Source organism: Bemisia tabaci, chromosome 4 (genome assembly GCF_918797505.1).
Source record: "Bemisia tabaci chromosome 4, PGI_BMITA_v3".
NCBI classification, from domain to species: Eukaryota; Metazoa; Arthropoda; class Insecta; order Hemiptera; family Aleyrodidae; genus Bemisia; species Bemisia tabaci.
The window spans coordinates 61,548,024-61,570,471 of NC_092796.1; the positions used below are offsets into that span (position 1 = coordinate 61,548,024).

Sequence of the window (22,448 nt, forward strand, 5' to 3'; positions counted from 1 at the left end):
CGAACAATAGAATCAACAAGTGATACGTCTGATACAGAAACGGGCCTCGTAATTTTTTTCTTCCTTTTTTCCGAGCTAGGAAAATCACTGCAAACTTTTAGCTGCTTCTCAAAAGACAACGAATGTCTCTAATATTCCTGCTTTTAACACACTAATTTTAATTCCTAAATTCTACACAAGGGCAGGATTTTCTTTTGATCCATTGATTTCATTGGTCAATAAAAGTTTCATTTGCTATCAACTCAACGATTTAATCGATAATAGATAAAAAATATAAAATGGGTACAATTACAGGAAATACGAATACATTGAATTCATACAAAAATTATGTTAAATAAAACGTGAGTAGTACGTAAACCCTACTTCTATGCTTTAATACAGAATTTAATAAGAACTTAATCCAAAATCAAGTTTTCTAGTTCACGTTTGTGAAGCTCAAGTACTGTCTGTAAAATATTATATGTAGAAAAATTGTCAGAATTTCAGAGGCATCATAGACGAAAATCAAATATCCGACAAAATACGAAAAAAACTGAACCATATTTTTGAACCATGCCTAATTTTAAGATCTTCTTTTAATGTAGCGCTGAAACTTAATCATTGGTTTGATATGTTTTCCATCTCCAGCAGAATCGTCATCATCGCAGACTGTGCCATTTTCGTGAGGTATCTTGTCCTTTGAGACTTCCCTGCAAGCATAAACAGAAACAAATATGTTATGTCTCTTCTTTAGCTCTAAACTCAATTTTCCTCAGAGTAATTAACTTTAAATATAGAAGAAATGAAAATAAAAACTCCACATCTATTTTCGACACATGAATGCCTATAAGATAAACTAATAAAGTATGGAGCATTTTTACGATAAAAGTGTGCCGCCGACGCACAGGGTAAATATTAGAGCACCCTAGTATTATGTTCCTTTATCTAAATTTCACGTGTAGAATACGGAATGCACGTTAAAAGTTTCCGAACTTTCCTGAAAGAGAAAAATTCGAGGAGTCTGTGCTCGCCACTTCCAACCCTGAAAAAAATAAGGCTGCTTCGACGATTTCTCCACAATCTTGAGCACATACTTAATCATGAAATTTTAAGTTTATCCATGCTCTGAATCAACAACTTTCAAATGCAACATACAAAAACGAGCACAAAAATATTCATGGAGATGCAAGTATAGAAGTCATTTAAAACCAAACAGTCCGTTTAGAGGGAATTTGATCGGGTAAAAATGTGTATCTCCTGTGTTGCGCGTGCCAACCCACAAATCGAAATTCCTGTACAATCGTTTCGCTCAGTTATTTTTCAGAGGTATGCACCCGACTGCACCACGGACAGTGCATCAGTGATGAGAATTATTTTTATAATCACGATATTTGCGTAGAATGTGGTTATTTAATTTCAGGGACCATGTAAAAATAATGCCTGCTCTTATAATAGTTCTGCCTCCACCAGAGTTACATTTACTCGTGCACCCGCGTGAAAACTACAAATACCTTTTGCGTCCAGAGTTACATAGAAGGTGATTTTAGTCTGATGATGAATGAGATGCATACTGGAATGCATGCATGAGTGAGCTTAATCTTAACAGGTACTTGGTGATCGAAAATTAGCCATGCAAGGTAGCACATTTTTTCTCTCACATGGTTTTTAAATTTTTTTTTAGAGAGCAAATACATCGAAGAAAGCTCCAAATCAAAAAATGCGGCCGCGTTGTTCCAAAGCATCTGTCTAGTAATTGCTTTAGTAATGATTAACTTAAGAGGAGATAGCAAAAGTAGGGTACTAATCCTTGAGGGGGGAAAAGACGTGAAAAGTTGACTCATTTTCTTATTCAAAACTTCAGCATCCTGGCATGTGAACTGACCGCCTCAAAACGAACTCTTGCGAGAACTCAAAATGAGAGCCCTGATCGGTAATATGTCCAGAAAACTATAAAGTTGGATTTTAAACTCGTACACTTTCTTGCACTTGAACATTTCTGTAACTTTTTTTCCTTAACCACCCTATCCTTCAAGAATGATGCGTCCTTGGAATCGAGCTTTGGGTTAAAGTATGATGTAGCCCTTCAAAGCTACACGAATTTTCACGGATCTTTTTCAGCAGACCTATGCACTCGACAGTTCTACGACAAGACGCGCCATTAGTTGCCAGTGCTCGAACCCGGAACCGGGCCCTGCGCGCCAACCTATACAGCAATTGTGTAAAACTCTCATTTGGTTCCACATTAGCTGCTCCTGAGAATTCAATGTATACCCCTTTTAGCTTTAGAAAAAGAATATTTTTGTTGCGCTGTAGTGATTAGCCTTCCAATCGACACCGGAAAAAAACCAAAGGAAATATCGTCTAATTTATTTAATTACGAGTATAATTTAAATCACCCGACTTAAAAACGAGCAATCCTGTCCCATACAGCTCAATTAAAAATGCATCGGGCATGCAATCGAATAACGAAAAAACTTGCCTTCTACGGGGGCGTCCAGGAAACAGAATCTTAGAAGTGATAATGTAGACGTATCTGTCTTATAATTGTACATCATAGTACAAACAGACTGCCAAATATTATGCATAGGCGTGAGCACGTGGGAGAATATGCGTTTCGTGAGTATGCGGGATAACGTGTGTCTCGCGAGCACGCGGGATAACGTGTTGTCCGTGAGGATGTGGGACAACGTGTGTCTCATGAGCACGCGGGATAACATGTTGTCCATTAGGATGTGTGATAACGTGTGTCTCATGAGCACGCGGGATAACGTGTTGTCCGTGAGGATGTGGGATAACGTGCACTTCGTGGTGATGATGAACAGTACGCGGCAGAGCAGGCTGGTGATGGGGCATTGGATACATTCCGCCATGAGGAGTAAGTTGACGATGGTGTTGTTCTATTTGAGAGAGAGTCTTCTGCTGACGGTGATTGTGTTTTATTTGAAGAATATTCCCCAAAATATTCATTCCATATGCTGCATACCTCAGATACCGAGAGAAAGCACTCTCCGTATTAACTGGAGGCGCTGGCACGTGTTGAGGTTGCACAGCAGGCGGAACATACTGTGGATGTCCTATTGCTGAATACTGTGGATATCCAGCTGCTGGGTATTGTGGATTGGGCGCCATTGCTGAATTTTGCGGGTACGGTGCCATAGCTGGATACTGTGGATTGGGCGCCATTGCTGGATTTTCCGGGTACGGTGCCATAGCTGGATACCGTGGATTGGGCGCCATTGCTGGATTTTGCGGGTACGGCGCCATCGCTGGATATTGTGAGTTTGGCGCCATCGCTGAATATTGTGGGTTTGGTGCCATCGCTGGATATTGTGGGTTTGGCGCCATCGCTGGGTATTGTGGGTTTGGCGCCATCGCTGGATACTGTGGATACCGTTGCCCTGATGATGAAAAAGGTGCATACTGTGAGTTAGGTGGATATAGATTCGGGGTCTGTGGGATCTGCCCATACGTTGGCTCTTGGTTTGGTACCGCTGGTGCATAATGAGGGTTCGGTTGGAGCGGTGAGTTATGGTTCGGTGCGATATGCTGGTTCAGTGGATGAGCTTGATTTGATTTGGCTGCTCGATGGTTCCTGGCATTTGTGGATTCATAGAATTTTGATGACCAAACCCCGTCATCCTCGAAATACTCTGCCAAAGATAGTCCCAAATATTGCATTCCCCGAACTTTGCAAAATAAAGTAGCAAAATCAGTGTACCTGGGGTTGAGATATGCTTCCTTGTGCATCTGCCGCGGAGCATTATTTGTTTCAGCTTCCTACACCAAAGAACAAATGGAAAACATTTTTCAAGGAGAGAGTAGAATGTCCTCCTCATTCGAGAAGCAATATATATGTGTCAATAGTTTCCCTATGCAGATACGTACTGTTCGTGAATGAGCCAAAAATAGTAGATCCTTATTGTAAAATGTAGTCTAAATGAACACCGTAGAGCAAACCATTCATATGATAAAAAAACCTTGTGGGGGGGGGTTGGAGGAAAGCGTCTCAAAGCGGAGGCTCGGGTGATGGACATCTCTTACAAAAATCACCCAAGCTCTATTGGAATCCATAGCCATTTAGGTATTTTTAATCTTCCTAAGGCTTAGAACCATTAGCTGAATGCAATTCTCGTTTTAACACAAATTAGCAATACGGTATCTTTTACAACTTTTTCAAAGGAAAAACGCTCTATCTGCTCAGGGCCACTGTCGAGTCTATTTCAAATTTAATTTTTTATCGTTTCCAGAGTTTCTTCGATAAAAATATCTCACAACCCAGCCTCCACACGACTACAGTTAACCCAAAGTCTTCTCTAAACTCTTTCCTACGAGTCCAATGTAGGTATGACTGAGGTTTGCTTAACGCTATCCAAATACTCAGTGGAAAATAATTATCTTCTCTACAATCGAAAAATGCTAACCTACGCTTAGCGTCATAACGCTGTAAGAAGACTGAGAGCACACTCATTATTTATAGCACTCGGATAAAAAATAGGAAGGCCAACTGGGACTGAGAAAAATCAATCAATTTGTGGACAAAGTGTTCATTCTGGCGATATGGTAACTTATATACGGTCGGGATTTCGGAAATATGTATTATTATTCTATCGTGGCCAAACCTCGGGGACAGTTGAAACTCTTTCGTCTCTCATCTCACATGAAGATAGAGTTTCATTGCAGTGAAAATTCGATGTAATGATCTCTTTTTATTGGGCTACTGAAAAGAGACAAATTTTCTCATTGAGCTGAACAGCCGCTTGGAGATGCGCAGTTGTATTACCACAATCACTTTTTCTTTCAAGATAAATTCTCAAAAACAATTTTGCAATCAAATCTTTTAAACTTAGTCTGATTGCCCCTTTTATTTTATTTCTCTTCTAAAAAAACGCCTTGAAAAACTTTTTAAGGCTTTGAAAATAGATGAGCGGAACAGTTGAAATGAATGTGTGGACTCCACGGAAGTACAAACCTTTTAAGAGCGTATTTTGGTTCAATGATGTGCTCCCTTATCAGCATAATGGCAATCAGCTTGGACAAAGCATGAATGAATTTTAAGACGCAAACATGGCCAAGTATTCAAGAAATACACGTGTAGTCCATTAAAAATTCTCTTGAACAGAACGAGGTGCCCTAAAGTGTCTCAAAATTTTGAAATTATAACTTCACGTTTTTAAATGCTATTATTCATATTTTCTTCGAAAAAATTGCATGTATCTTGAGGAGGTAAAATAGTAAATAAAAAAATGGATTAATCACCCGAAAAAATATGAACGGATATTTGAATGCAAATGAAACATTTAGTTGAGTCATTTCAGGTGGCACACTCTTATGGAAGTGGATTTCATAATGTGTTAGATTAGAACAGTAAATCATAACGACGCTAGCGCTGCATCTTTGTTACTTTTCCTCGTCGCTGTTTTCGTTACTTTTTTTATATTTTTAAAATGAACATAAAATTATTCGAAAAATATTCATTTGGTAAAAGAAAGGACTTCCGATAATAATATACTCCTCAAAAATAAATTCTTAGGTAAGTGTAGAAAAACTCTCCAAAAAAAGAGAGAGTATTTTAAAATTCCAGTTTTTTTATTTAATGATTTTATTTTATTATCTAACGTTACTCTGTATATTCAATGAAATTAGTTTAGCTTATTTAAACCATGTAAATAGATACAAGAAATATTCTTGTAGTAGTTACGTTGTACTTAAATAAAATGTCTTCCCCCCAAAAAAAACTTTCTAGAGCAAAGGAATTTGACGCAAGTAACAGAGCGGAAAAAGCATCGAACATGCACACTGTGTTAAAAGCTTACATTGGCCTCTAAAAGAAGGGAGACTGAAAGCACCAAGCCGTAAAATTCAAGCACGGAAGAGTTGGGTGACTGAATATTTGACGACACTTGCAATGGTGGAAGCCTCACTTTTTGAGGAGGATTCGTCGTCGTGGGTTGACGCCAATCATGTGAATAATGTATCTTTTCGTATGCGGTTTGATGTCTCTAGACGCACCAGCGCCCTGAGGCTTAAGACTCCATTCAAAGCCTGTGTTTCTTCGCTTCGAGGATTTCAACGGAGAGATACGTAACATGACAGAGGAAAAACCTGTAGCGAGGCCAAAAATGACTGATTCGTCCCTTTTCGTCACTAGATTGAAGATTCAAGTTCAATTGAACCAAGTTATGATTGGACTTCGAGTCTAACAAAACGGATGATTCTCAATACAGGACTGTCTAATTCATCTCATGAGAATATTTGCAATGAGCAAAAACACGACACGCGACGCTTGAGCCTCCATACAGATACAACACGATTTTGTCTCTGGCTCCTGGATGCAACTATTCGCGCTCGGTGGATGAGCGTGTTGCATAGGGAAAGAATTGAGGGCGTTCGGCGCATCTTGTCCTCGGCCCTCGCGGCACCGTCCGAGACGCAAGGCGCTGAGGCCCTCACAAATGACCAGTGATAGACGACTGTATACATGACGTAAGGAGTGAGAGAGATGGACAGACTTGTCTACAGCCACTTTTTGTCTTGACGCTGTATGTGACCTTATGATTTGCACGAACTTTAAAAAAGCTTTGTTGGCAGGTAATTAAGAATGATGAACAAAATACCGTTTTGCAAATTTTTTCAGTGAATTTTTCAGCGCACGGGCGATTGAATCCCTGCTTGCTCTCCTTGTAAAATATTTATGCATCCATATGCAGTATATTAAAGTGAGAGAGACGCAGGGGGAAAAATGAGGAAGAAAATAAATTATAGACTAATGGTAGGTAAAATTTTTAACCACAATAAGGTTTCACCGCAGCATGAAAATAATGGACGGAGTGACGAAGGTGAGAATGCATTATACAGAAAGAAATCATGCAAAGATGACCCCAAGTTGATATGATCATCGTCACTGCATAAAGAAATTACATGAGAAACATTCATCTCATTTCATGCTAAAACTAAAAAAAGTAAAATGTTCAAACTCATCTAACTAAATTAAGAAAATACAATCAAAATTAGTCCATTCCAAAGTAGAATGGGGGAAAAGCATAAAGAATTGACAAGAAGGACCCAAAGGAAAAAGAGAAATTCAATAACCCATTAAAAATTATTGAATTTTGAGTACTACTTCTTTTGAAATGTATTTATCGCCATATAATCACGTATTCAAAGTCAGGAAACGGCAGAAGATAAAGATAGAGACTTGATTTCGCTATAAATAAGATGAAACGAGGGAGAATGTCCAACAGTTTTAAGCAAAATTGAGGAATTTTCTACGTCCTTTTTTTCAGGACAATATGGATTTTTCTACTTTTTTTCCGCAGAGCGCAGACCATACTGGACTGCGCAGACCATATGGGGACTCAGCACCGTTTAAATTTAAATAGATCTAGTCAGATATTTTGTCACAGCCACTGTAATGCAGCTAAGGTGAGGCCTCCTATCATTCCCTCGGTCTCAATTTAGCAAAAAGCGTTCTAAAATCCAATTCAAAACAAAAGTACAAAAGATACTCCACAAGTTGCAAAAAACCAGACAAACCAGCGGTTCATATGCAGAAACATTACAATACGTTAGTAATTACATTGCTGGTGACGGGAAGGCACTTTTGCTCTTTGGCATTCCAACCCTCTCCTGATGGGCAGAACTTCTGATTGTAAGTTGCGGGCTCAATGATGTCGTATTCATCGAGTTGTTTACCGGCGTGAAGTTGATAGTCACCAACCGATCGGCGGCCTCTTCGTCCGAAACGGGGGAAGGATCGTCGAGAACCAAACGGAAGCAAGGGGAAGCTCTTTTGCTTGGACTGAGTCTTGACCGCTGACTCATAAGGCTCATGCCACACGTCTCCCGGGCCTGGATTTATCACCTTCTCTTTTCGCGCTGAAGATGCCGACGCTGAACCTCCAGAAGAGGGACCAGCACCACCGCCACCCCATCCTCCGCCACCTGCGTACCCAGGCTGTCCCATACCCCAACCGCCTCCGTAACCACCGTAACCTCCGTAACCTCCGTAACCTCCGTAACCTCCGTAGCCGCCGTAACCGCCAAGACCAAATCCACTAAAGAGAGAGGATATCAGGTTGTAGTTCCATATGGCGCTGAGGATGGACCAAAAGGACCATCCTGAAGATTGAGGTTGTTGGTTGTATGTATTGTAATTTGTAACATATTGATTATTGCGGTTGGGATCCATAGGATTTGAGTTGTTGTTGGCAATAAGGGACGAGGCATGGTTGGGATCCATAGAATTTGGGTTGTTGTTGGCAATAGGGGACGAGGCATGTTTTGGATCCAGAGGGTCGCTCATTCTTTGCATCTGGTCCGGCGGCTTCCATATGTAATCCCAAAAGCTAGCACTTCCAGGTTGCGGTTGGACTAGGAGAAGAGTTAACCCAACACCTAGCATCTGTGGAGCTGATGGTTTTTCAGATACCATTTTCAGGTCTGCTTATTTCGTGCGGAGTATCGATGAACTTAGAAGATTTTTGGAAGCAGCCGCGCGCCTGAAAAGCATAGAACCAGGAAACCTAGAAACTGTGTTTATTAACTGTCTTATGCTTATTTCAATTTGATAGAGTGAAGCATAACAGTCACGTCTACAACGCGGTGATTCAAGATCTCATCTCCTTTTTTAATTTTTTGGAAGGCAACCAACCGTGCCCACTCGAAAATAGTTGTGATATCTCTTGCCCGTTTAAAAGTTATTTCCACAAAATATAGGAGATGAGATTTTGAAATACCGCGATGCAGATGTAATTGTTATGCTGAACCTCCTCAAATCAGTAAGCTGAGGGTGATAACGTTTTCAACAAAATTGTTAGAAATTTTCTGTTAAAAAATGACTGATCAAAAAATTGCAAGATTTCGCGTGAAAGGTGTGAGTCAGTCCTTTAACATTTCAAGAGCTACACGAAGCGAAAAGGATTGCTGCATTTTTTACAATATCGATGTTTTGGAATGGTTTAATATGTAAATTTGAATAGACTCAAAACTTACAATTATTATATTTTTAATTATATTATTACTCGGATTTGCAAAGGAGAGTGTGCTTATGTTCATTCTATTTGTCAAACTCAATAAATTCATTCACCGCAAAACCGACATTCATAACGCAAGTAGGAGATGCACACTTGTATATTTTTCCTGAGTTTAATTTAGTTTGTCTGATTGACACCCTTAATCAAGTGATTAAAACGATTTTAAGTGAAAGTCATAAAGCTTAGTTCATCGTCTTCAGGAATGGACATTGACAATTTTTCGAAATCCTAAAAAAATTATCGATGCAAAAGATGCAATCACTAAATCTTTATTTTCCTTCATCTAGACACTTTATACGGAGGTGTTCATCTCACGAACGATAAATTTAAAATTTAATAGCCTTCACGAGTGATTTCTTAATCGTTACCCTGGAAACTCAATTATTTATTTTTATTGGTGGATTTAAAATAGCATCAATGGCTACTTAAATCCCTGTATCTCAAGAGGCTATCCATCCATTCACTGTAATAATATCCGTCGATTATACGGATCATCTTTTGATCAGATTATCGTTTCACAAACTATAGTCTGTGAAACGATTATGTTTTACAGATTATATGTTTTAGCATTATTAGTTCGATCTTGAAACTTCCTCTGGAAGAGTGAATTTAAGCACATTTTCCAGGAACATGATTTATACAAGAGATGAGCTGTACAAGTGCGGTCAAGGGTGAGCAAGGTCAGTAGACGCGGTGTTTTAATGAACCATCAAATGAGAGACGATAATTAGGGTCGAATTCCTGCCCGTTCCTGAACCGAAACTGCATAACGGCTTGATTAGCCGCTTGGTTTTATCTTAATTTTAGCCTATCCGATTTTCTCGTAGAATGCAATTAGTGATCGCTTTAAGGGGTGGAATATGTACGGAATAAGCTTCATTGATACTTCAAGGGGGATCCTAAAAACAATAGCTAGCCAAAGTTAACAGCTGTACTTCGCTGCGTTAGTATACAAGTTATGTATTTATTTTTTTATCACTATCTTTGGCTTTTGTGATCCTGATGATCATATTTTTTTCTATATTGCAAGTCATCAGAGCCTGTCCCAGAAAATGTTACCTTTGTTTGAGCGATTCACCAAGTTATGAGCTTATGAAATTCAAAAATATATTGCATTTATCATACTTTAAGTTTTACCATGCCGAGCTCATCTTTGCTTCAAATGCAAAGCTTAGGAATTTCATACGTTGGATGATCAAAACAATGAGAGTACCAACCAAAGACCGAGAAAGAAGTTGAGTCAAAATCATTCATTTCTCTATGGCTATATTTCATGAACTCATTCTTGAGTCACCTCAGTAATTCAAGTTCAGTAACTTTGAATTCCTGTGAGACAGTTGCCTCTCTATTATTTTGTGATTCATTATTTAAACTTATTAAAAGTAATTTGAAATCCTCCGTACAAATAATGTACAAAGCCCTTCGTTAACTAAAATTTTCCACATTTTTACTTTTTTGCTCCCCTTCTTTTATTATTCCGTTATTCTTCATTTGTTCTTACATACAATTTATAATGTAAGACGATTCAGTAGACAAAGGTGCTCAAAATATATTTAAAATGAACTACACATGTTTCTCTCGCGACTGATTCATTTAATTGCTGAGTACTGGGTAAAAGGTTGCTAGGTTAATGTGCCATAGAATGAAATACGGGATACGGGAAATGAAGAAACAAAGACAGTAACAAACCTCCCACGGTTGGAAAACAGAATATAAAGTCACATACTGTCGTTTCAAACGTTTTCGCTGTGTAAGGATCACCAAGAACGTTAAAATTCAGTTGACAGAACCAAAAACACTTCGAAAATACGAACAATAAGAAACAACTGGTATGACTGCAAATACGACTGATGTCGGGCAAAATAAAACGAACAAGGATAGAACAATAATTCGGTAGAGAATTTACTTCATCGGCCAGCTTGGTTATCAAACCTCTCATCTGACCTTCTCACACAAAAAAGGTAGGGTGAAGTAAGGCGTTGTATTCATTGTAATGAATGCTGTAAATTTTATCAAACAATCCTGTTATCAGCTAAGAGTCATTCACTTGATGTCAATGGCAATGGCAATAGCTTCTGTATATAGGCGACAGTGCCTACCCAACGCTCTTCTTTTTGTGAAGTTGAGAGATCCCATAAGTTCGGTTTCACGATTGGGTTCGGATATTTTGGTTGGGAAGAAATATTCAAAAGATGAACAAGTCACCATGAGTGTATGTATGTAAACATTTTCTCAATTAATGAATGTTTTTTGTAAGTTGAACTCTAACTCCAACTCAATTCTTGCACCCTGAGTTTTGCTCGACGGAATTGGTCTTAGGATTTCAGTTTTTGAGACAGCCGTTATTTGCTCCTTTTATTTTAAGTGTATATTTGTGTGTGATCAGTGATGGTGCTACTTGCATTCTCCCACAATGCGAGGGTAGATTACGCTCTCCTTGGGTCGTAATTTTACTCACTTGTCTGAAAGCGAAAGACGAGGATAGTATTTGGTCTACCCTTCCGTCACCTTTGCACCGTACTCTTCGACGTAGACAACATTGTTTAAAATCATTACCTGCCTTTGCATTAGCAGCTTTTTCATATAAGAAGGAGATTATTAAAATTGAAATATTGAGAGGGAAATTTGGGACAAAACATCATTTCACGCAGAACAAACGAGCAATCTCTCAGCTTGTTTATCTCAAAAAAGTTCTGCAAAAAACCTCCAATACCGTCAGGTTTATACAATTAAAGAATTCTAACTATAATTCAACGTGTTGGGTGACCATTGAAGATCAAAAAACTTGAGATGAGATGAAGGGCAACTTTACCATGTATATTCCGCCTTCATTTCAGAGACTAGGCAAAACTAGCCTACCAGGGCAAAACCAGAAGCTGGAATAATGGTATATCGGAAGTAACAACAAATGAAGCACATGAAAAATTATTGGGGGGCGGGGGGGCGCAATCACGGACAAACTCACGCTGAGTTTACAGTCGGCAACTATTAAAAACAGATTTCGTAAATCACTTAAAAAATCCTATAATTTAAATTTGTGGTTGAATGTGATACAAAACCTCCGAAAGTGGATTTTTTTATAAAATTTTTTGGGCAATAAGCACTTTTCATTACGAAAAATTGAATTCAATACGATGAAAAAGACCATTCTTTGACAGTCTTTGTTGCGAATAAGGTAAAAATACGCAGTGTATCAAGAAAATAACTTATTGCGTCTATTAAAATGTTTACTTGTCGCAACAAAAGTTAGGTAATTAGGTTATAATTTTAAATAAATAAATAAATAAATTTTATTTTTATTTTTTAGGACCACGAAAAAATATTGATTTATTTTACCTGTTTATTGTTAAATCTCACGTTTTGCTTTCTTGACGCAACGACTTCCCACCTCAGCATGAAGAACATTTTTTTAAAAATTGCTTTCTAATCTGTGACGAATTCGGTTTTTCTCTGTGTGTACCTTGCCTGCGGGCTGATTATTGAAATTGATAGACTAACTGATAGATCAAAAAGACGCATCAAAAGACGAGAATTGAGCGATCATATTGGTTGAAATGGGTGGTTCCTATAGACTGAGGGAGAAAATGATACAGGGTCTCTCGTGGGTTGCCGTTAGCTAGTCAATCACCTACCTCTTTCGTCCATTGCAACCACTCGCGTCCACCGATAAGATCCCTCCATATCCCCTTTGTCTTCTTTTTCAGAAAAAGTTGTTCTAAAGCTTTCTCTATCAATTTCAATAATCGGCCCGCAGGTTTTTATTTTTTCCAAACAGAGAATTAGCATTTTCTTACTTTAGAGTTGACGAGATCAGTAGATCGGACGACACTTTCCGTTGCTGTCCCGCCTCTTGTCTCCAGAACATGGGCGCGCTGGTAGGACGATGATAGCCTGAGTCAACATGGAGGGTTTCGTCGATGATTCGCTCATGCTCTGCGTGCTATCATCATCAAGCTCGATTCTCATTGGTCTCTGCTTCGTCGTAGGGATCAAGAAACTCGTGTCCTCTGTAGTCGGCTCTCTGCGCCGTATCGGAATCGAAGAGGCAAACTGCATGAAAATGATCAATATGATCACAAACGACCAGGTCTGCTCTTTGTACTTCACCATTTTGAACTGCGTATCTGAAATGAACATACAGGCAAATTGTATTGCATTTTTCAAAAAGGAACCAAGAGAATTACAAAGTTGCTGAAATTGTGCAACTTCTTTTGACCTGGGAGAAAAACCTAATCATCTATAAACATCTTCTATTTTACACGCTGAAGACTGTAAATTTAAGACAAAAAATACCATGTAAATTCCGTATAATTGCATAATTACAGTGGTTTTATTGCTAAAGGTGGAGTTGCACAATCTTAGCAACATGGCAATGCTCCTGGTTCCTTTTTGCAAAATGCAATCCAACTAATCAAACAGGAAGCGTTTCCCTTCCTGTTTAAATTTGGATTACATTTTGCAATAAGGAACCACTATCTCTGGCTCCTCCATGAAAGCACGTATTTGCATAGGAAAATCAATGGCGTAGATGCGTTGTTTTTAAATGAGCCAGAACTAGTGGTTCCTTAATACAAAATAAGAATTTTTTGGCTAATGCACCGATTTGAATCCATTAAAAAAAGGAACAGTGGTTCAGGACATAAATTCTCTTAGTCCATGCCGGAAAGTGTCGACTATTGCCCAAATACGAATTTTTTAGACTTGCGCCACCTAGGCAGCTTGAAAGACCTCTCAACGTGTTATTTTTTTTCCTCTCTGAAATGATTATTTATTTGGACACTTCATTGCATATTTGTAGCCTCAACTTTTCTCAAATTTCAAAAATAAAAGACACCGTAACACGCGGCGATGAAGGCGCAGAGGTGCATCTATTCATGCTTGATTCGTGTAGGTGTTGTTGCTCCTACAAAATTGAAGGCGCGATGGCGCGAGGCGTGAACTCGCAATGCTCCGCTCTATGCTGCCGATGAAGGGTCACTTAGTTTCGGCAAAAAAATATAAAAATGAGGCCCGATTACGTCTCTCCTCCCTTCAGCTGTGTAGGCACTCTTTTTTCCTCTTATCCTTTCAATTTGATGTCAGATTCTTTTTTTAGGATGTATTTGTAGACCCAAATCTAAAGCTCGTATGTATATCAGAACCATGAATCCCCCAGAGGTGATGGTCGGTTCCATTTATTAAAAAAAAAAAAATTAAAAAAAAAACCTGAAATTTAGGTTTAATTTGTTTTAATACGCGAAAAACATATCTCGTGGCGCATGGAGATTTCATCACTAGCTGGCGATTCGGGACCCGTGCGTGGCTGAAATGTCTGCCATGAAATCCAGTGGCGTGGCGTGCTTTACAATAAAGCGATTGATCTGTCATTTAAACCTATGGAAAAGGATCGAACAACATGGTGTTCGCAACGAACACCTTAATAATCGATTCTTTACCATTGCTTAAAATTGGAAAATATCGATAATCGATCATTCACGCCTCGCCCCTGATGAAATCATGCTAGATGAAGCATATCCTGACAAAGGCCTCGCAACCTCAACCAACATGGGCACAAAAGCTCCTTGAAACTTCTTGCATACACACTCAAGCTCTTGCTCCCTTTCATCTCGCCCCTTCTCTGCACCCTGCACCTTGCACCACCCCCGTGTATCCGCCTGGCATCCTCCCACAGTAGGTGCTTATCTACGTGTCCGCAACCTACACTTATTCATCGAAACATCTTGTACGAGCATTAACCGATATCGATCACTACCCAATCCTACCTCGCCGTTCCTGGAGCCGACTTTTTATTAGGGGCGGGGGGGGGGGGGGGCTTGAGAAGAACCTGTGGTGTGGTGGACCGGGTAAAGAAAATATGGGAAGGTTCTCTCTAAGGGTCATATCATAGGTTCCTTAGTTAACGTTGTGATCAGGGGAGCCTTTTGAAAATTATCTTAAAAGAAAATCTTTACGAGCCTCTAGTAAAATTCAACTGAAATAACTTTTGAGATGGATCCTAGCAAGAAATTCCAATTTTTTGATGTTTCAAAAAGTTCAAATCATGAAATACTCAACTGTTCTTGTAATTTTTACATACCTAGAGGTAGGTACGGTCCGACTTTGAAATGTTCAAAATTTGCAATATTTTTTCATGTATATTTTAGTAACCTTATTATTCCATCTCAGAAGTAAGCACCGAAATTTTAAAGCTCTTTAAGCAAGTAAATTTAAAAATTTAAGGTAAATACCTGGTCTCCGATGTAAATAGCCTTGTTGCTGATCGTCGTAATAAGTTAACTATCTAACAATCACCTTATATTTTTGTCAAGAAATTATATGTATAATTATTCCGGGAAGTTTATTTTGAATAAATGCTTTTAAAAAAATGAATAAATAATAAAATGAATTAATACTGCTTACTTGGATACAGGCAGATCATTGTAATTTCTCCCAAGGACCTATTTATAAAATTTTACCATTGGATTTTACTGGAAGATCGTGACATTTTTTGTTTAATTATGCTTTTTGAAAGGTATCCTTAATCATTGTGTACAACATATAGGACCTCTTAGAGGAAAGGAGCTGTTAATAAAGGAACGCTTATGAATACGACCCGAAAAATCGAGTTAACTGCCTTTGCCAACAATCTGTAACGATGGATGCATAATCACCTCCCTCACCTGCACCTCACCTTTGCACAGTGCCACTAATTAAAAAAGAAAGTGTCACCAGCAGTTTTAGGAAGTTCCTTTTTTATAGGCAATGTTTCTCGAGAAGGCATCGGGTGACATTCTTTTTTCCGCAATATCAATTCAAGGACAGAACAAGCTTTCGTGAGCAACCTGTCATTCCTCTTTATAAATTAGAGATCGATGTAATGTCTCCTGGGAACTTTTGAAAATGATTTATTTGGACAAGTGAACCGATTGAGGCTCGAATCAGTCTGTCACCTGAAACTGCAGGCTCCGTGTCAACGCGACTCAAGGTCTTCGTTACTGGCCTCATTAAGGAAGGTGCATGAATGCAGATATCGGATTATGAGTCCGAGGCTAGGACAGAGTACGGCAGGGGGTTTCGCCTCCATTTCGTCTGATAACATACCTGACCCAGCCTCGTAGCCGATATTCGCCAAATTCTTGGTGAAGTAGGAACTTACATATTGCTCTTGGTGCCTGCACTTGCATGAAAGCTCAACAAACTGTATTCTGGAGAAATACGATTTAAAGTAAGGCCCGAAATGCAAACTGTGGGTATAAGCGAATTCAAGGGGGGGGAGGGGTCGTTGAAGGCGTATATGCTCCCTCCTTCCCCCCTGAAAAAAAGAGGAAGAAAAAGGGAGGGAGGAAAGAAGGAAGAAACGGAGGAAAGAAGGAGGAGGGACATTTATAATTGGTAATTATTCATGACAAAACTGACTCAAATTGCATATCATATGGACGCTTTCAAATTTCGCAAGTTTCCTGAAAGAGCCCCCAACCCCGTTCAAAGTGTCCAGATCCGCTTAAGACTGAGGGGTTGCAAACGCAAGGTGACCAGGCAATCTTGTAAAATCGATTATTTTACATACATTTAAACGAGGGAACCCAGCATTGCTTGCAAGAGGCACTAATGGCAGTATCCTCCCACGATGGTAAACAGCTGGGCAATTAAGATTTTTTTGTATCATCATGCGTAACTCATGAACAAAGCGCGATTGAACGATGGTCATTGTCACGGTAAAGACTCTTCCGTTCGTGCTCTAAAGTCGAACTTGGCCGAGAAAACGTGGTCGAGAAAAACACGGATCTCCCGAGATAGATAAGTGGAGGCGATTTGATGGTGCTCCTTAGCGGAAGTAACGGCTGAGCCTCAACTACGTGATTTTTCCCACACACATTTCCCACCTGAGTGGAAGCGCAGCGGGTGGCTTACTTTGCACGGCCCACGGTGGATTACTGCCATGCTAAGGGAAAACGCCGTATGAACCTTCAGACGTTGCCACATTTCCTTCAATAAAAACCGAATTTAAGCACTGGAAAAGTTGTTAATATTTTTGTCAAATTTTTCAGATTATTTTGTTCACAATTTGATCTAAAATATCTGAAAATTTCACAGAAAAATATGCATGACTTTCCTAAAAAATAAATGATTAATCCGGAGAAATCCGACAACTCTCGAATGTTCATACGGCGTTTTTCCTCAGCACGGCAGGTTAGAGAATAGGCGGAATCGATCATGCCCAAATGGAGTCCTCACAAGATTCTATCATTTGCTATTCGTCCTTCAATCCACTTGATCATGTTATGGTGGTGGAGGTGGTGTATTGGGTTGACGTATTACGTAAGCTACTTGATGGGAGGATCTGAACTTGCCTTGCAAGATTATACCAAGAAGGGTGGAAGATCCCAGTCTTGGGCAAGCTTCCCTCTTAGAAAAAAATATCTGATTAAAAACATTTTGTTGGTCTTTTTTCATATTTCTCCGTTGTTTTCTGAATTATGAGGGGGAGACAGTGAGCCAGTCGCGCGTGATTCAAAAAGGAAAAGTGAGAGTCTGTCTCACATGTGCCTTACAAAGGGGGAAGGGGGAGGGGGTCATAAAGTCAATACAAATTCCTCGATCTTTCTCAGTAGATTTTCAGAGCGCATTTAAATCTAGGTTAAGCTCATACGAACATGAAAGAGTGTAGACGTATAGAAGACTAATTACCTAACCTGAAAAAACTTTGCAAAAATTGAGACAGACATTTTAAAACCAAATTTGGTTTTTCTTTTAATGAAGTATAGATTTTTATTTTCAACCCGCTCTTTTGAATACACTTAATAAATCAGAATTTGTATATTCCCTGCCAAGTATGATATTTCTACGGCCTTTGGCTTTAGTCTTTTTTATTTTTTTCTGGTTCGGAAATTTACTCTGGGTATTCAGCCTGAATTTTGATGAGACGATTGTCATTTTTGGCTTTAGTGAAATAGAATTATAAAGAAAATGTAGCGTTACAAAGAAAGAACGGAGGTAAATTTAGCAAATTCAATTTCTATCACAAAGTTTTCAAGTGAGTACGTGTATGAGGAGTTGGTAAACTTACCGAGATCACTCCATATTATCTTGTTTAGGGCATAAACGATTATCATGAGATAAACCTACACACGCCTCTATGATTCCTCCGCATACGGGGTGGACAGCGTCTTTTGGGTACGAAAATTATGTAAAATTGTTTGACATCGTAATCTTGAGACCCTGGCTCAGAAGTCTCATCTTCGACACTTGTATCATCATCTGTGCAAATGATTACGTGTATCATCATCATCACAATCACCACGGAGTAGATTAACTGCATCGTCAAAACCACCTTAATCACTTGGTCGCGAGGATGAAACCGCACAGTATTTCAACCGAGAAACTCTCGATCATGAACCCGGAAAATGTGAACAAGTTTACAACAGTAATTTATTGAGAACCTGTAATTAGGATACGGTGCTAATCATAGGCATAGGTTGAGTCTTGAATTGTTACAATTATGTACACTTTTCATTGAGCTTACAAAAGTTCGTTATAAAAGTTTTGTTTTTTCATCCATTATCGAGATGCTTCATGATTTTTACTACCGAATGTATATTTCAACACACCGTAAAATTTTGAAATAAGTTTATGCGCGAAGGATGAAGTTGTGTTTTCTGAAATGATTTTTCTTCCAAGTCGTGTCCTATAATTGGGTGATTCAGGTATTAAACTTTCGAAGTAAACTATGCAAAATGATCAAATCTCTTTTTGAGAACACTGGGCAGTAATGTTTTTCGGCATTTTAGTTTTATTGCATTTTTATGTTTTCTGTTGTTAGTGCTTCACAACACGTTCAGGTAAAATTTGATTGCAAAACTGAGACGAGTTCTTAACGAGAGGTTATTGATCGATTCTCATCTGAGAGTGAGGAGAGATCCGAGGAATTTGTAATTTTAGCACAAAACTTTGAAAGGAGCGTCCGATTAATATGGCACGACATCTTTTATTGAGAAATCAGTCAAGTTTTTTCCATGCAGGTATGAAAATACTTTTTGTGCTAACTTCAAGTCGCGATTTTTATGAACTAATAATTTCAATAGGAGTGAACACAGAGGAAGCGAAACATTATAAGATCAACAATGAAAACGGTTTAAGACGGGAGAAAACGATAAAACTCGATACCGCGCCAGAAACTAGCAGCTTCCAAAGCCAGACATGACTAATCATTCACCTGGAGAGCGTTAAAAACATGACAGATGAATGTTGCCGAGGATGGCTGAATCGAAATCAGAACCGGACTTCACATTCCACTTTAATGGAATATTTATAGGGCATTTTGGCAACTCCAATCCCGGACTCGTCGTGTTACAAGCAGCGATATGCAACCTGAGAAAATATTAAGAAGGCGAGTGCATGGCATGCACAGGGTGGGCAAAAGGTAAATGGACATCGTAATGATTTCGCAAGTTAGCAACACTGTTTTTCCTCCATTTAAATCCATTAAAAATATCGAATTTAGATGAGCCAAGCTGCCTCACTAAGAATCGATTGTTTTACATACATTTAAATGTAGTATGAACAGTGTTGCCAAATTGCAAGAATCGCCACTGAATGGACAGTTTGTCGATACTTCAGAGGAGTGGGGGCTCAACGAAACATGCGTTCCATCGCGAGTCTTCCGAATAGTTTTCCATGTGTGCTATCCACGAAAAAATTACCAAAAGCTTTTGACCTCTTAATAAAATCAACGGAATGGGCTGACACGCTACAAAATGCAAGTAACTCTGCATTTTTTTTGAACGCGATCGGCTACGTTTTGGATTGCATCTCGATGGTACCGGATGACTCTTGAAGCGCCTTCAATTCGTGAGCATACCAACATACCGACATGCATAGAACGACTACCATTCCCTTCAGTGCAGATAATGCAGGAGACACCTTGTTGCGCGCCTATGGGCATGCAGTTATGCTCGTATCCAATCCTTCTTGTAACTAAAAGCGTTATTGGAAATTATGTGTTCCTTTTAGAGAATCATGTAAACTTGTGTGAAATCGACACACTTAAATAGTGACAAGCCGCACAACCCGGTCAACTTAAAAGGGGAATATCTCTTATCTCTAATAAACTTTTAAAATTTTAAATTAGATGTTGATGATCTTCCGTCACAAAAAAGTATGACCTAGCTTTTAAACCAATTCTTTGCTCAAAAGCTTTGCTCTGGTAAAGTTATATGTGCACCGCGGATCAAAACAAAAGCTTGGAACATATGAGTATGCGTAATATTTCCGAAATGTTTGCAGCGGCGAGTGGATTCAAGAAATGAAATTTCTCTTTTTATTCATTTTCATTTAAACATCGTAATCCCAAACAAACACCTAAAAAAAATTGGAACAATTTTTAAGAAATGCTTAGTATTCTTTTTTGAAAAGGAACAAGAGGTTCATATCAAGGTCATGATCTACAGTGCTGTCAGTTTTAGACATGATTTTGCAGACAGCCACTTTGGACATGAAAACCCGTCTGGCTCCAGTTTTATTTCAGAAAAACATAGATGCAACAAAAAATTGCAGATATGGTGATCGCATAGATATTTCATTCTAGGCATGTTCACTAGAACAAATTACAATAATTACTGACACACGGAAGAAAAATCCAAGCGTGGCACCTAAAGCTCAGGTCACACGTATCTCTGAAGTTTTCGGATCGCGCATCTGAAAACTTGAGGTCCAGCTACTGAAGTTCTGGCCGCACATCTGAAGTACTTCGGTCCTTCGGTTGAAACTTCTATGGAGTCAACCGAAGCACTCCAGGTGTGAGACCCAAACTTCAGTGCAGCCAGTGAGCTCCAGTGAGCTCAAGTTTTCAGATGTGCGATCTGAAAAACTTAAGAGATCCATATAATCTAAACTTGGGTCCCATGAAGTTTTTCTTCCTCCGTGGCATTAAAAATAATTTGAATACGGACATATTGGTAGGTGGCATGGTGTGGAAAAATCACTCACCGTCTCTTGCGAGGAGGATCGGCGTCACCGAGGGAACTGGATGGGTGAAATGGAGCAAACGACATGGAGAGATGAACCCTGACGCCAAGGTTTTGCGACACGCGAGCTTTCAGCCGGCGAACGGCGACTTCCACGTAACTTGCTCGTTGTTACCTGTGGCTGTGGCGCATCAGGGAAGGACGCGACGCACACTCCACACCCGTGCGTCGAGATCGGCGCCCGTCTATATTAAACTAGGTATAAGGCTCCGGACTCAAACTTGCGTCGATGAGTACACTGTTGCCGCTTGCTGCTCAGTACGGAAAATTGGTAGATTACCTTCACTGAAAAAAAAACTCCGGCCGTGGAAGCCGTACTTACGGGCTACAGAGACATGCCGACCGTTTCGGGCTCAGAGACCGGAAGTTCCGGGTGTAGCACCCGGAGCAATCGAAGCTACGGCTCCAGCACCATGAACTTTTGGCCTCTGAGCCCGGAACTGGCGTTATGTCTATGAGCCCGTAACTTGCTTTTCGGTGATTTGCCTTTAGGGAGGAAATGACCCTTGCGGTTACTACTACCTCTGATTGGCTCAGCAATCCTAGGCTGAATGTAGTCTTCTAGGGCCCAAAAATGGCGGACGCTGTGCGGAAATGAAATGAAAATGACTCAAAATGTAGTTTTATTTGCATATCACAACGAGAACTTTACTCAAATACATTATTACGACGAAAATACATAGTTTTACTGCTAATCGTGTGTTAATCTGTGCCAATCGTACCATTCTACAATCGCCAATTCGAGAGAAATCATCTTAGTTATAGTAAGGTTGGCAGCAAGTGCGGTTGGTGATAACCGTCAAAAGTGGCAATGACCCCCCCCCCCTCTCATCCTCAAAAACCAAAACAAAGTACCACCATTTTTGGGCCCTAAGCCCTCCATTGGAACCAGAGCCCATTCTTTCCCTATGAAGATACTCTACAAATTGGGATCTCGTTGTTCAAACTCCACTCACCCCGAGGAAGCCGAAGGAGTTAGCTGCCACGCTACGGAAGAACACCGTATGAACCTTGAGATGTTGCCAAATTTCATTCGATAAAATACGAATTTTCTGTGAAACTGGTCAAAAAATTTTTTTCAATGTTTCAGAGAATCTGATTTGCAATATCATCTAAAGCAGTATCTGAAAATTCCAACGAAGAATTTTCATAAATTTCCTCGAAAAATGCATAATTCTTCAGGAGAAATTTGGCAAAATTCGGATGCTTATATGACGTTTTTCCTTAGCACGGCAGTTAAGGTGAAGTTTTAGCTTTGTCGCAGTGCATTTTGGGTACGATCGATATATTTCAAAATTTAAACTATTAGGTGGATTATTTAGGGAAAAAGCAAGGTTTCAGTCTCCAGATCAATCACTAAGGGATATATCCAATCGAAAAGGGTGGAGTACCAATTTTGATGAAGTTCAGCTCATTATCTTATTTATTTGAAGAG

General features: G+C 39.4%; 1 protein-coding gene across 6 annotated transcripts; it reads right to left on the reverse strand.

The window, feature by feature from the left end:
• Window positions 1-225: 225 nt before the first annotated feature.
• Window positions 226-10,999, reverse strand: LOC109031764 (uncharacterized). Of its 6 annotated transcripts, none has more exons than XM_072300215.1 (3): window positions 10,701-10,879; window positions 7,556-8,477; window positions 226-689 (listed from the first exon to the last, which is right to left on the reverse strand). In XM_072300215.1, the coding sequence occupies exons 2-3, from the start codon at window positions 8,408-8,410 to the stop codon at window positions 639-641; spliced, it is 906 nt and encodes a 301-aa protein (XP_072156316.1). In that variant the 5' UTR covers window positions 8,411-8,477; window positions 10,701-10,879; the 3' UTR covers window positions 226-638. The 6 variants fall into 6 exon arrangements, with proteins under 6 accessions (XP_072156316.1, XP_072156317.1, XP_072156319.1 ...); XM_072300216.1 differs by having other exon boundaries at window positions 7,556-8,501; XM_072300218.1 differs by having other exon boundaries at window positions 10,738-10,877.
• Window positions 11,000-22,448: the final 11,449 nt, after the last annotated feature.

Excerpts from the sequence above, each read along its gene's own strand:
- LOC109031764 (XM_072300213.1), bottom strand. The coding sequence starts at position 10,950 with ATGAGAGGTTTGATAACCAAGCTGGCCGATGAAGTAAATTCTCTACCG. Across the intron at positions 3,757-10,737 it reads CGAAAACGTTTGAAACGACA|GAAGCTGAAACAAATAATGC; the intron begins GTATGTGACTTT and ends TCTTTGGTGTAG.